The sequence below is a fragment of the Propithecus coquereli genome, unplaced genomic scaffold, assembly GCF_000956105.1.
Source record: "Propithecus coquereli isolate 6110/MARCELLA unplaced genomic scaffold, Pcoq_1.0 Scaffold98, whole genome shotgun sequence".
NCBI lineage: Eukaryota > Metazoa > Chordata > Mammalia > Primates > Indriidae > Propithecus > Propithecus coquereli.
The window spans coordinates 781,440-797,079 of NW_012156173.1; the positions used below are offsets into that span (position 1 = coordinate 781,440).

Genomic DNA, 15,640 nt, shown 5'->3' on the forward strand with positions numbered 1-15,640 from the left:
ACATAGGCTAATGAGCAAAGTTCAGAGGGGCATTTAACAAGAACCAGAGCAATGTAGGCTTTCATACGCAGAAGAGTTCACACCGGAATAGTCAGACTTATATTTACATTGTGAGTGATGCTTCATTTCAACAAAACATCACCCATGGAATTAAATCAAACCATTTCATTTGAAATTCATTAGTTTTGTTTGTATTTGTGTTTTTTTGTGTTGGTTTTGTAGCTGTATGTAATTTGATATTCCAGATATCAGTCAATGGTTCTTTGGCACTTCTGCTGATGAACGTCAGGACTTGCATTGCTCTACGGTGTGTCACTGCAATGAGTCATTCTTTATGGCTTAGTCAGACAAATGCAGAATCCAAGTCAGATGCCTGGCCGGTTTGGCATAAATAGGTCACAATTGGCTATGATAGGCTTTTGGCCAGCTGTCACTTGTAGTCCATAGGTGCTATGACAGTGATCTCCAAGGAATTTTTTCCTGAACATCAGATTTTATAATCCCTTTTGCCTTAAATCATCATGTAAATCGACAGTGAGAGTATTTGCTACTAAGGAAATGAACAGGAGGGCTTAATTCCCAATATAATATGTCCCTCCTTTTCACCAATGTAGATATTTCCAATGACATTAATGATTATTCCTACAAGGTAAAAGCCAGGCAAAAAATCTGTGGTTATTATGGTAAGAAACTGCATACTCTCTATGGAACCCCAACCCAAAATCTGATAAATCAAATAGATCACCAATGTTCCAAACATCTCCATCTTTCTATAGCTTCTCTGCATACTAAATGTAATCCCCAGTGACCATTTTGGATTGAGATAAGAGCCTTTATAGATAAAAATTCTCAAGCTCTGAAGGATATTTTAATAAATTCTAATGTTTACTCTTCTAGAAGTTCCCATGATGATGTATTTTTTATAAATTAAGTAAACCTTTTATACTAGCAATGAACAATGATAAATTGAAATTTTAAAAGCAATACACTTTACAATAGCATAAAAATACAAAATATTTACTACTTAGTGATAAATCTGATGAAAGATGTTCAAGACTGGTATACTGAAAACTACAAAACACTGTTGAGTGGTGACAGGTACAGATCCTATTTCAGTCTTGTACATGTGGCTATCCAATTTTCCCAGCAGCATTTATTGAATAGGGATTCTTTTTCCCAATGTATGTTTTTGTCTGCTTTGTCAAAGATCAGATGGAAATATGAGGATCGTTTTTTATCTGCGTTCTCTGTTCTGATTCATTGGTCTATGTCTCTGTTCTTGTGCCAGTACCATGCTGTTTTGGTTATTATAGCAGTGTAGTATAGCTTGAAGTCTAGTAAAGTGATGCCTCCCAATTTGATCCTTTTGTTTAAGGTTGCTTTGGCTATTTGGGCTCTTTTCTGGTTCCATATGAAGCATAGAATTATTTTTTCTTGATCTGCAAAAAATGAGAGAAGTTAAAGACTCAAATCGATGGAAAAATATATCATGCTCATCCGTCATAAGACTCAATCTTGTTAAAATGCTGATTATCTCCCCATATTGATCTATAGATTCAACACAATCCCAATCAAAGTCCCACCAGGCCCTTTTTATAGAAATTGATAAGTTGATTCTAAAACTCATATGAACATGAAAATGATCTACACTAGCTGAAACAACTTTGAAAAAGAACAACTGAGTCAGAGGACTAACAGTACCTGTTTTTAAGACTTAATTTAAAGCTACAGTAATCAAGACAGAGTGGTATTTGTGCAAAGATTAACAGTTAGATCAGTGGAACAGATTAGAGAAGGCAGAAATAGACCTACATATAATTGACTTCTGATTTTTGACTAAGGTGCAAAGGCAATTCAGTGGAGCAAGGGCAGTCTTTTCAACAAATAGCGTTGAAACAATTGAATATCCATCTGCACAATAAGAAAAGAACTCTAACCCATTCCTCTCATCAATCACAAAAATTAACTCACAATAGATCATAGACCTAAATATAAAACCTAAAACTATAAGACTTCTAGAAGAAAACATACAAGATCTTTGTGACCTTGGGTTGGGCAAAGATTACTTAGACATGAAACATACAATCCATAAAAGAACAAACTGACAAATGGAACTTCATCAAAATTAAAAACTTATGTGCTTTGAAAGACATCATTAAGTGAATGAAAAGACAAGACACAGACTGGGAGAAAAATCATTGCAAATCACATATTTGATAATTGACCTGTATCCAGAGTATATAAAGAACTTCAAATTCAGTAAGAAAAACACAAATTTTTAAAAATCAGCAAAATAGTTGAACAGGCATTTCACCAAGCAAGATACACAAATCTTAAATAAGTACCTGAAAAGATGCTCAACACCATTAGGGAGTACATATTAAAACCACAAGGAGATACCACTTCACACCATCGAAATGGCTAAAATTAAGACTCATTGTATCGAGAGTTGCTGAGTAGGTGAAGGAACTGGAATTCCCATACACTGCTGGTGGGGATATAAAATAATATAACCACTTTGGAAAATAGTTTGGCAATTTCTTAAAATGTCAACATGTATCTACCACATGATCCAGCCATTCTACCAGGTATTTACCAAAGAGAAATGGAAGCACATGTCCATATAAAGACTTGTACGGAAATGTTCAGAGAAGCTTTATTTGTAGTAGCCTAAATTGGGAAACAACCCCAATGTCCATCAAGAGGTGAATGAATAAACACATGGACATGTATTTATATGTATTCAGTAATACAAAGCAAGGGATTATTGGTACACAGAATATGAATGAATTTCAAATAATTATGATAAGTGAAAGAAGCTAGACAAAGAGACAGACTGTATGATGCCATTCATATAAAATTCTAGAAAATGCAAGCTAATGTACAGTAACAGGTAATAAATAGATCAGTGGTTACCTGAGCATTAGGGGAACTGGAAGGCGGAAGACAGGGATGGAAAAGGCACAGGAGAAAACTCTAGGGGTGATGCATATGCTCATCATTTGATGGTGGTGATGATTTCATGGGCACATACATAAGCCAAAACTTATCAGATTGTACACTTTAAGTATGTGAAGTTTATTGTATGTCAGTTATACCCCAAAAGAACTACTTAGAAAGAAAATCTTTAAGTCTACCTCAAAGATTATTCTCTCAAAACTTTCAGTGTGGATCAGAATTACACAGATCCCACAAATGACACCACTTATCTCCTCTCTGTCCTGAAAGTTTCTTTTGCCCCCATTTCCCTAACATTATTCCCTCTTGGTTCTTATCCCACCCTTCAGAGCCTCCCTTCACAGTTTTCTTCCCTGGTTCTTACACTTCCTCCCATATCTTAACAACAGAACTCTTTAGGGTCGGCAGCGGGTCTCTCTTTCATGTACACTTCTTCCTGAGTCAGTCATCCCCAGCCACAATCTACTCACTAATAAATCCCAAATTTACATTATAAGACTTGGCAATTCTCTTACACTCCATATTTCTACCAGGTTCCCACTGAACACCTCTACACCACTGCCAACTTAATGACTACAAAATTACACATCTTTCCCCATCCAACCATGCTGCCCAGCCTGTGTTCAGGTCTCAGTTTGTAGCAGCACCATCCCTGCAGCCTGATATAGCACAGTGGATACGAACACGGGCTCTGGATTCAAATCCTAGATTTGAATCCCAACTTCATCACATACTAGATATGTGTCTGGGGCAAGTGATTTGCCCTTTCTGTGCCTCATTTCTTCATCTGTGTAATACATCTCTTCCACATAAGATTACTATGAGGATTAAATAAGATGATAAACAAAGTGTTTATATGGTGTCTGACACAGAGTAAGTGCTTAGTCATTATTAGTTTCTCTGGCAACATTTACCTCCATCCATTTAATTATTCACCACAGGCTGTTCATTTCACCTCTGCAGCCTCCCTGGCCCCATCGTCCCCTCTCTGCTGTCTCTTATCTCAAACTCACTACATCTTGGTACCACAATGAGACAGCCTACTCTGATCTCTTCTCTCCAGTCCATTCTTTAAAGCGCCACCCAAGTGCTCCCAGCACCCATGTCAGATCATGCACCTCCATGATCAAAGACCTTTGATTGGTTGCCCTTGTCCAAATAGCATAGTCCTCAGGAGGGCATTCAAAAATCTGTAAGATCTGATGCCACCCTACTTTTCCAGCTTTGACTCATAAGACACTCTCTGGTCTAAACCCCTTCTCATTCAGCTACTCTCAATTCTTCCCTATTCTCCAGACCCCCTGCCCTACACTACTACCATGTGGTTGTTTGAGGAGGGGGTTCCTCAGTTACTCACCCCCAGGCTCAGCTCAAGTGCTATCTTTTTAATAAACTTGGCCCAATACCCTGATTGGAATCAATCAGTCTCTCTTCAATGCTTCCACTGTGCCCTTTGCTTGTATGTCGATCTGGAAGCTAACATTATTGTCATTTACTTTTTTGCCTGTTCCCCTTACTTACCTTTGTGTAGGCATTCAGTGAAGGCTTGCTGGATGGAATGAAATGGAAAGAAAAAACATGACAGCATGCCTAACCGCTGCCTAACATCTCCTTGGTAATGTCACCTGCTAATGGAGGTTCTTTGAAGATTGACACTTTACAAATTAGCATCCTGTTCAAGCTGAAAGAGCACCAGAGAGCCATCTCAATGGGAGGCATGCAAGGATAACAGCAGCAACACCATTCTCGGGTGTGTGGAGTGGGAGAAGAGATGCAAATATAATGAATAAATGAATATTGACTTAATCTTAGGTATTCTAAAGGTTCCTTCTGAAATTAAGATGTCTCTCTTCTGGGAGGGAAGCTGTTTACAGTTCACTGCTCAGGAATGCCAGGCAAGCACCCCAGAGATCCTCTCAAGTTCTATTATTCTGTAAATTAGGGTACAGACTTTACAGCTGGGACTAAGACTGCATGGCCATGCAACGTCCCTGATAAAAAGAATTTGGGAGGCGCTAGCAACACCTTGTCCTTGATAGATCTTCCAGTCACTCACTAAAGGGGGCTGGGGACAGGCTTAGAACATGAGAGGAGGAATGAGCCCAAAAAGGTGGCTGCCAATTCCTCCCCACCAAAATTGGTCCAAATTCTCCAAAGGATCCTTTGAATATGGAGATGATTCTTTTAGTCAGTTGTAGTTTATAGACCAATATCTTTGGAAAATTTTCACTAAAGCAGTCAATAAACAGCTCAACATAGTCAACAATTCCATGTCAACTTTGACATTTGTCAGTTTATTGACCTTTCTTTTCCCAGAAACTTTGGAGTTGGCACACAACCCACACCATTGTCACTGAGGGGCCACCTTCTACTGCTAAGAGTGGGCCACAGGAAAGGACCAGCTGGGCAGCGTGGAGGGTACAAGCTAACGTGGCCAGCAAACACTGATGCACTGAGTGGAGAAGGAGCCACGTCACCAGCCACTCCACCATGTTTCCTTATGGCCATGATCTGTCTGTGTCTGTTCCCACTCTCGGACGGGAAGGACCATGACTTACTCTTCTTTGCATATCCAGCACCTAGTCCGGAAGCTGGGTTCTGGTAGAATTAAATGTTTGTTGAAAGATGAATAAACTGATGCACCTCTCAGAGAAGTATTCAGAGTAGCATACCTGGAAGCTGACATTACTGTCATTTATTTATTTGCTGTTCTCCTTACTTACCTTGGTCTAGGCGTTCAATGAAGGCTTGCCAAATGGAATCAAATGGGGAGAAAGAACATGACAAACATGTTCAAATATGACAAAGCTTCCTGAAAGTTTTTGATGTGGAAAGAATCGCGTTTCTCCTTCCTTGGTCTTAGTTACATCAACTACATATGAAAGAAAATTCACATTTTCCAGATACAGGTACACAGACATAGTAGCATGACTATTAACACGTCAACTGCCACATGAGTTGTATTTAACTTATGCTACTTTTGAGCCTGGGGCCTCGTGAAGCATATGTAACTGCAGTTGGTTCATGAAAATCTTACTTGTTGATGTTCTTATTGTTACAATTAATATTGACAATTTAATTGCATATAACTCATGCACAGAAAACGATAAAAAATAACAAATTTTTCATTAAATTAGAAAGGATCATTTTGTTTTCAAAGTTTTTATTCTATTTTCATAATAAAACACAGTAGCCCCAAGGGAAAAAAATTTTTTTTCTAGTGTGGCAGTCAATGTGTTAAGTGATTTTTAACTCTAAAATTTAGAAAGTGTAGGAAAAATTCTTCCTGTGCCTGGAAATATGTAGAAAAATGCATATATATAACAATGAGATTTGCTTGAAGCCAGGTACTTTTCATTCCAACAGACTGAATGCAAAGAAATCTTAGCCTCCCGGGGTCATCCCCGCCCCTATCAGATAAATTCTCATCTCTGGAAGAGTTTGGAAGATCTGCCTTTCAATTCCTCTACACTTTGTAGCTGAGTTACAGAGTAACCTGCCAGCAATCCTATCAGAATTCATGGAGCTATTTAAATAGACCAAAGTCCACAAAAAGTTCCACCGAGAGGTGCTGAGCAAAGGCCGGAGCCCCACAAGAAAAGAAGTGCAGACTCAGAGCAAAGCTTCCCGGTTCCAGTGACTCCCACCGTGCAGGGCTATGCGGTTGGTCATGAGCTCTGTGCTGTCGGCTTTCCTGGGGGAGCTCCCCGGCTCGTTCCTTTTCTTTGGGGTCTTCCTGCCTGTGACTTTGCTGCTGCTCCTCCTCATTGCCTACTTCAGGATCAAATTGATTGAGGGTAAGCGTGAAGCCACCCAAGGAAGGGCTGGCGTCCCTTCCTGTGGCACACCTTTGAAACATGCCAATGCACCATCAGGGGTTCTGGGAGGCCTGGAGAAACACACCTTTTTGATTTGTAGGTACTTCTCAATAAGCCCTCCTCAAGATTTGGTGAATTTGGCAAAGTTTGAACCTTTCAGCAGTGTGTGGATTGTGGGCTAGAATGTGAAGGCAGGCCTGCTGCAGGGACCCCTCAACTGTAGCACCTCACAAACTGTGAGTCAGCACTTTTCACATGTGGTTGCTTGTCTCTGTCTCTCAAGGCAATAGATTCACAAACATTAAAACATTGTTCATGGTCTGTCTTCTCTATGTGACAGATGTGTGGGCATATGTGCCTGTGTGTATGTATGTGCTTGAGTGTGCCCATGTGTGTTCATGCATGTGCATGCGCTTGTGTGTGTGTGTGTGTGTGTGTGTGTGTGTGTGTGTACACACACTTCTTTCTCATCCTTTGAACTTCTAGTCAGAAAATGTTCTAATCATTGTGCTGTCACCGTGTTTGGCAAAGGTAAAGCCCTGATAGATAGATATTTGACCTTGGTATAGACTTTCCATGAGAGTGTAGGTGTAAAGACTCAGGAAGCTTGAGGTGATTTGGAATGGGCATTTGAGCTCTAGACTGAGATGTTTATTCTGCTATAATTAAAATTAATGAAATTGGGCTGTGAGTTGTTAGACTATGTGTCAACACACTACATGAGATTAATATCATAGTAAACATTAGATTAATATCATAGAGGTTAATAACTATTTTAGCAATATCAACAAAGACCAGTCATATTTCTTAATTTAGATGGCGTTATATTAAGCTAATAAAAAAAGAAATTTGAAAACCCCTTGTCTTCCACAAAAACTTGCCAAGTCCAAACAATGCCTTCATGTATGTTACCATAAAAACAGATACTCAGAATCTTAAATGGCCAATGCCATAACATTTAACCTAAAATCTTATAGAAGTACAATCGGGGATATTTATTTCAAAGATGAGATTTAGAACATACAGAAATCCTAGGGGACATAGAGTATATTGTGGAATTTCAACTTTTCCATCAGAACTAACTAAAATATCCCCCTAGCCTTTCAATTTTGGTGTCTTGTTTTTATGAACAGCTCTTTTGTTGACTGATCAAGCCATATTCTGTCTCATTCTACTGGATTCATACGTTAAATCCTTTTCCTTATGAAGTCGGTTTATCCTCCACTGCCCCAAGACCAGTCTGCTGGATGTCCTGCTACCCAGTCACTCATTACCACTGAGCCCCGGAAAGAGCCTCCAAAAAAAGAAGAGAAAATTAGAAATCTCCAAGATCCTAACTACAGCTTCGTTTCTGTCTTCCAACTCAGAAGGGCCATCAGAGTGGTTGCAACAACCACCTTCAGTCACATGCACCTCTGGCTCCCAGGGATATTCAGCACCTTGAGGACAGTAAAAGGATGCAGATGTCACTGTCAGGGTCTTGGATACTCCGTGTAGTTTCCAAGTTTCATCTCTAGATGTCTCTTGGCTAGATAAAATTTTCAGTATCTCAAAAATGTATCAAGCAAGAAAGAAGGCAAACCATAGGTCAAGACAGCCTTGTGGATTTCCAGGTTTCTTACTAGCCCCTACCTACCTGTTATTATAGGCCAGGGGGACACCTGGTATTTTGGTCAGACTCTGCAAAAGAGAGCAGATCTTGGATTTATAGCTTTACTCATCTATAAGAAAACATCTAGAACATTTAAATGGGTCTACAGTACTTTATTTAGATAATTCTGGGGTAAAAACGTATCTATCACATTGTGACAGAACGCCCTGGAAAAGTCAACTTGCAGTTGAGGACGTGGCCTGGCATCACAGGGGGCTGACGCCAGGGAAGTGCAGGGAAAGTGCTGGCCACAGTACCAGGCAGTAGAATCTCCAAATTCTGATGTGCTACTGAGCTTTTCTTGACTTCTAGACTTGCCCAAACTATATGTCTATCCCTTCCCTCTCAAAGCCTTCATTTTTTGCAGCATAGGAGCTAACCCAAGGGACAGCAGGAATGTCAGCCTCACACAATGAGGGCCAGTGTTCTCTGGGTAGAGTCCTTTCACCACCTTTAAGACTTACTCCACCCTGGCACCATACTTCTGGTTAGCAATAGTTCTCATTCATTCATTTGTTCAACAATTATTTGTGAATCTACCATATACCATGGATTGTCCTAGATAACAGAGCAGACTTTAATTATGGGCTTTCAAGGCTGAGCAAAAACAGTACCAGTTCTAGAAATCCAAAAAACTGGCAAAATCATCAGACATTAGAGGAGATATTACAAATCTGTATGTTTCTGGCCCTGGCCTCATTAAATGTCTGGTCAAAGGGCTGTAAGAATGACCTGCCCATTTCCGTAAGTCTTTTCCCAAATGTCAGAGCTGAGCACTCTCACCAGAGGCAGGATTCTCTAAACAGCTAAGGGGCACCCCAGAGGTGTAACGAGCCTCTACTTTCTGCGACTTCTCTCCGTGGTCTCCTGCGTTGGCTTGCTCTCACTGAAGTGTGCCCGGAGCTTCCAGGCTGCGGGGAAGGAGCACAGGAGGAGCAAGTGTGGAGGGGGAAGGAGCTACTTATTATGGCAGAACAGAAATCCGTGCATCGGTTACTTGATGCAATGGGGGTCCTATCTGAAGGTTACTGTTGAAAAGAATACCAATGACTAGAAGCACTGTTACCAGTGGCTGCCAACCACCTAGAGGATACCAAGTGAGGACTGCACAGCTGAGTGGACAAAAGTGGTCCCTCCTGTTGTCAGTTTTCATTCCACTGACACTGGGTCTCAGGCATGCCAGAGAGAGGAAAGTTTGGGGGCCCTAGGCATTGTCCCTTAGAGATTCCTGGCCAGGGTGGCAACTGATGGGCAACCAACCTGTAATGTATTATTTTCTCAAGAATGTTATATTCAAACTATCATTTGCTTATATTTCCCCTCTTTCCCAAATGGAATCTGTGCATTTTTTGGAGTAATTCTTAATTACATTTCCCAGTATTAGCAGACAACCTTAAACTATGGATGTTTTCATTTTTATGTAGATCTGGTCTCTTTAACTTCATATACTCTTTTCTTCTGGGGAAAAAACCACCTACAAACTTCAAGAACATGTAGCTTTAAAAAAATTACAGTTCCTTCTATAGCCATTTCCCTAAGATTAAGTAGTAATATCCTCTCTCCGGTTTGAGGGCAAATGAGATCACTTGGCCCAAAATGAAATATCACCAGTTTGTATCTCCATTTCACAACACACACTTAAAAACAGCAAACATATGGTCAAATGCCATGTCATTAATCTTCTGAGCAGGGTTATGGCAAGTGTAATCATTCCTATTTTGTTCCTGTAAAGAGAGGGATGTTGATAGATTAACTGGCACATTCACAGAACCCCAGAGTCCTGCATTCTAAAACAGAAAACCAGCTTGCCTGTCTCACACAGCCAGGTCTGTCAGACGAAAGGGCCATTTTAAGATGTGATAGAAAGCATGTGGAGGTATTGTAATCATTCAACATTAATCCCTCCACTTCAAGCCTTAGGAGGTAATGGTGCATGTAAATTTAATTAGTATGTAGAGAACATCAATTTTCTCACAAAGGAAGAAGGAAAATTCTCTAACATCCTGCACTCTTCAATCTGTGTCAATGGCCTTGAGGAGGAGTAGGTCGCTCTTGGAGTGGAGGTCTGAGTCTTGAACTTTCCATAGCCAAACCCTTCATCAATCACTGCTGTGGACATTTGACATCTCCTAGGGTGGAAGTTTTCATTATCTCATCTCCCCAAGTCCTGAGAGTCCTAACCGTCTAATTCCAGTGCTACCCTACCCCGAAAATACTATCACCCTGATCAAGAACAAATTGCTCTCTAAAACAGCCCACATGGCCCAAAATAGTCATTATCCAATAGAAAAAAAAATGTGTCTACTTAACACCTGAAAGTTTTTGTATGGAGTTAGATCCAAAATAAGGTCAGATTTTGATCAGGTTCTGACATTCTACAACTTACATTCTGAAACAGATAACTGAAGTTCTGAAAATATACAGAGTGGTGAGGTGTCTTTCACTGAACTTCATGTATACATTTTAGTGGTCAGCAATCAAAAAGGAAAAAAAAATTGTTATTTGGAAAAAGAGTAACTTAAGGGTTAGCACAGTAAAATTGTTAAGACCTCAGACTATGGAGTCAAACCAAATGGGTTTGATTTCCAGCTCTGTAACAATGGCCACTCAATCTCTTGAAGCCTCAGTTTCATCACATGCAAGATAGAAATAATATCAGGACATAGCTGTAGGGTTGGTGGGGTCAGTGTGCGGCTTAAGTGAGGTGATAGGTATAAAGTTCTTAACAGTGCCTGGGCTGAACAACTGTTGGTCATTATTATCCCTGCTGGCTTACAAATTCCAAGGTGGCACTGTTTGTGTCATTACAATAGCTATTACTAAAATTGTCTTGGATAAGTAAATTTCCCAAGGTCACCCACCCAGAAAGGATTTTGAGGAGGATTCGAACCCTGGCTGTCTGGCTCCAGAGCTAGCCCTCTCAGCCAACACACTACCCCTGCAGTATTGAACACTGAGTATGTATTCTGTTGATGAAAGAATCTTTTTGGCTCAGGCAAAAATATTAACCACCAACTGTGGGAGAACTTTAAACAATGCAAGAATTTGATCAATCTCTTTATATAAGAGGAGTAATTATAATTATTGATGATGGTGATTCTTCCACATAAAGATCTACCTCTGAGTCAGAGGGGATTACATTTCTTTACCTGTGGTCCACCAGGGAAAACTGCATTGCTTGCAGAATTTTCCATAATAACAAACTCGAGTGTTTTCAAGGCCACCTGTCTATCTAATCTCTCTCTGCGCATTGTCCTTAATAGATCCACTGAAATAAAATGATGGCCAAATTGCAAGCTCTTTTAGGCGAAGGATAAATCATTTTATTTCTCTCGCTCTCCGCATGGTGCCCAGCACAGACACTTTATTCACTGGATAGATGATTCATTAGAGATTGATGAGCTTCCTCCTGGCCTCTCTATTCTAGTTCTCTCGACTTAATAGTTCACTTCTTTCAATTTCATTATTCAGGTCACCCATTTTCAGCTCTACAATTTGTATCCTGGTCCCTCATTCAAAGCACCTGTTGTGTAGTTAGCCGTTGGTAATTAAGAATAAAAGGGAAGAAACTACTCATGTTTTAACGAGTTATGGTCCAAGCCATGGGCCATCTCGAAAGAATACCTTTGAAATAGCAACTATCTATGTGCAAAAGCAGTGTGACCCAGTGCTTGAACGCATGGACTCTGGAGTCAGACTGACTGGGATCAAATCCTGAATCCATCCATTTCTGAGATCTTGAAGAAATTATCCCATCTTGATTTCTTTTTGCCTCAGTGTGCTCATCTGTAAATTAAGAATAATGGTGACTGGCTCATAATGTCATTGTAAGCATTCAACAAGAAGGCATGCAAAGGGATTCACACAGTGTCTGGCACAAAGCAAGTGTTCAATAAATACTGGCTATTAAATCGTGAAGCTCATGTCGCCATCACATATGCACCCTCTCCCGACTAGGATGGCAAACACTTGTGGAGGCCTAGAAGAATCCTGGTCAGGGAAAGTGCACATGTCTTGGGGTGCATGGCATATAAAATATCAGGCAAGAGATAAATTGCATGGACTTGATATGGGAGCCAAAGAGAACAATTTCAGGTTCAACTCTATAAATATGTTTATTATCTCCCAAGAGAATAGAAGCTCCTGGTCCCTAGCTTGATTTGATTAATTATGATTCTAAAAATAAAACTTTTGAGGGCAAATGCAGGATCAGTTGTGTGTGTTGGTGGCAGTCAGGAAGAGAGACACGTTCTCTGATGTACAAGGAAGATCTCGAGGAATGTGTCAGGACCTCAAAAGGGATATCAGGGCTAAAGATAAAATTTGGTTATCACCAGTGAGATAATAGTTGAGGCTACAGGAGCAAATAAAAGTGTACAGAAAGATGGGATAGAATATTAATAGTAGCCAAAGGGAGGAGAATGATGGGGGGAGGTAATTTTGTTAATGCCACTGAGGAAGGAAACAGGACATTGGAAAATGCCACTAGATTTAGTAACTAGATGTCGTTGTTGAGTTTTAATATTTTAGTTGAGTAGCTTTAACAAAATATTTTAAGGGGTTAAGGAATGTGCAGTTGTGAAAGGTTGAAGCAGAGTCGTCGCTAACAAATGCCAAAAGACAGAAGACTAATTTGACTTGTCTAAAAGCTATAAATGCCCAGACACATTTTTGGGAGGGAGGAAAGGGCAGAAACTCTGACTTATTTCCATATCCCCAAGCCCTGGCCTATATACACACTTAATCAATGCTTATTGAATGTGTGGGTCTCCATTTAATCAATACCTAATCTACTAAATATAAGATATACTTACCATGTAACAATTTTCATCACAGTGGTAATTTCTTCACTTTAGCTAGGGCCATTATCTAGAAAGAAGCATTGACACATCTATTGGAAGTGGTTGAGGAGATAGACATCCTGTAGTAGGCCTTGCTCTGAAGACCTGGCCTTCTGTGGCCAGCCAAGGTCACCAGTATCAGAAATGCTAGACTATAAGTTGTAAATGACCAATGGCATTCAGCTGTCTCCAAATTATTAAATGATATTTTTCCTTTCAGTTAATGAAGAACTGTCCCAGGCTTCTGACCGCCAACACAATCGCAAGGATGGCTCTTCCCTGTCCCGGAGAAGGAAACGGAAACAGATGTGACTGGTGGGGACCTTCCAATAGCTGAAGCACAATGAATTTAATTTCTACTGGTCAGAAAGCAATGGTCCACAGTTTAGCTAATTAAGTAGATTGACAAACTAGAATCACAACAAAAATAGAACACTAAGATGCTTGTTCTGAACCATATTGAAAAGTGGCAGCTATTGTCCAAGAGAACTTCTGTGAGACTCAGCTGAAACAGAGAAAGTACCAAGAAGATTTTCTTGGGTTTGTCTATGGACTGGACACATAACTTTTTTACTTTTATTGTGACTATGTCTTTTCTGAAGGGTATATTTTTAAAATAAAATTCTTAAGTATGTTATTACATAATCATATAGAAGCCCATATGATTCTGGTTTTAGAAATAAAGAAACTCTGGTAGAGATCAACTGAATAGCAAAAGATGAATGTCTTGGAGAGAGCTCAGTAGATTCCCTATTTGAGTATTTCCACGTGTTCCTCTTGCAGTTCAGCAACTCTTAAATGACACCACTCAGGTGTCATTTTTGGACCTGAGTTTGCATCTCTCCTTTTCCCAAGTACTTTCACAAATCATTGTAACAAACAACATACAAAGCAAGTGGAGTCTCCCAATGCTAGCTATGGCTCACCCATGAAAGTAGCTTTCCGCATGATATGACTTGGAAACAGGGAAAAGGAAAGGAGAACCAAATGTTCACGTAATTCCTGAGGAGAATAAGGCAAGCAGCCTGTAAAACCAAAATACCAGGGAGCTACTTCTAAATATGGAAAAAAGTCAACATTTCACTACCAGAATTCTTCTCTTTCAGTGGGAGCCCTAAAGAGCCAACATAGATAATTGAAGAGAAACACTTAAGTCAAGGTGGTAGTTAAAAATGATTGTGGGACAGGCGTGGTGGCTCACGCCTGTAATCCTAGCACTCTAGGAGGCCAAGACGGGAGGATCGCTTGAGCTCAGGAGTTTGAGACCAGGCTGAGCAAGAGTTAGACCCTGTCTCTACAAAAAATAGAAAAATTAGCCAGGCATGGTGGCACACACCTGTGGTCCCAGCTACTTGGGAGGCTGAGGCAGGAGGATCACTTGAGCCCAGTTGTTTGAGATTGCAGTGAGCTATGATGACACCATTGTACTCTAGCCGGTGTGACAGAGCAAGACTCTGTCTCACTAACTAAATAGATGGTGATTACTATTGTGCTTTCCATATTCTCAAGTTGACATTAACCAAAGATGTTCAATACTTTCTAAGTTCAAGTCTGGTCACATTCCAATCGTTGCACATGACTCTAACAGGCTACTACAGTGATTCACTTTATAAGACATGATCACTTTGGTCACCTCTAAGAAATGCACCAATTTTGGTAGTGACATACAGTCACCCAAGAGATTGTGTGGATGACCAAAAGCAAGAATGCACCTCCCGTGCTGGTCATTTTCTGCTCCTTCCTCTCAGGCCCACCCCAAAATTCTTTCTACCCATCCAGTGAGCAGTCGCCATTTGCATATCTTGCATAATATGTATTTACTTATTGTTTGACTAAAGACACTCATTTCTGCAGTTTATTGCACTTGATTATAATGAAAATGTCTGAAAGCTGGGGCTTTCAGACGGAGGTGATTCAGAGTAACAGTGCTCATGCCATATGGAAGGAATAACAATATTCTCTTGGTTCTGGGAGGGATCTCTTTTTAGCCCCTGCTGGAAATCAGCTTATGTAAGAATGCTTTCTTTAACAGAAGGTGTGAAAGGACACTCTCCTTCCATCTCAGGCAGCTGCCAGCCAAATCTGTGGCTCAGCCATCAGGGTTTGCTTCATCTTCCTCCAGAAACAGGCACTTCAGAGCCTGATTTTTGCCTCTGCTGGGTGCTGGTCCACACAGCTCAGCTACTGTGGCAACACATGTGCTCTGTACGTATGTGTTCTCAGCAGTGAGCACAACCAAGTAGTTTAAAGCAGGACCCAGGATTTTTTTTTTTTTTGAGACAGAGTCTCACTGTGTTGCCCGGGCTAGAGTGCCGTGGCATCATCGTAGCTCACAGCAACCTCAAACTCCTGGGCTCAAGCGATCCTCCTGC

The 15,640-nt window shown here is 40.4% G+C and overlaps 1 protein-coding gene across 1 annotated transcript; it reads left to right on the forward strand.

The window, feature by feature from the left end:
- The first annotated feature begins 589 nt into the window (after positions 1 to 589).
- Positions 590 to 13,876, forward strand: SMLR1 (small leucine-rich protein 1). Its single transcript, XM_012665166.1, is given in 3 exon segments — positions 590 to 649; positions 6,497 to 6,755; positions 13,489 to 13,876. Coding segments are annotated over 3 exon segments (411 nt in total). The 3' UTR covers positions 13,581 to 13,876.
- The last annotated feature ends 1,764 nt before the right edge of the window (positions 13,877 to 15,640 follow it).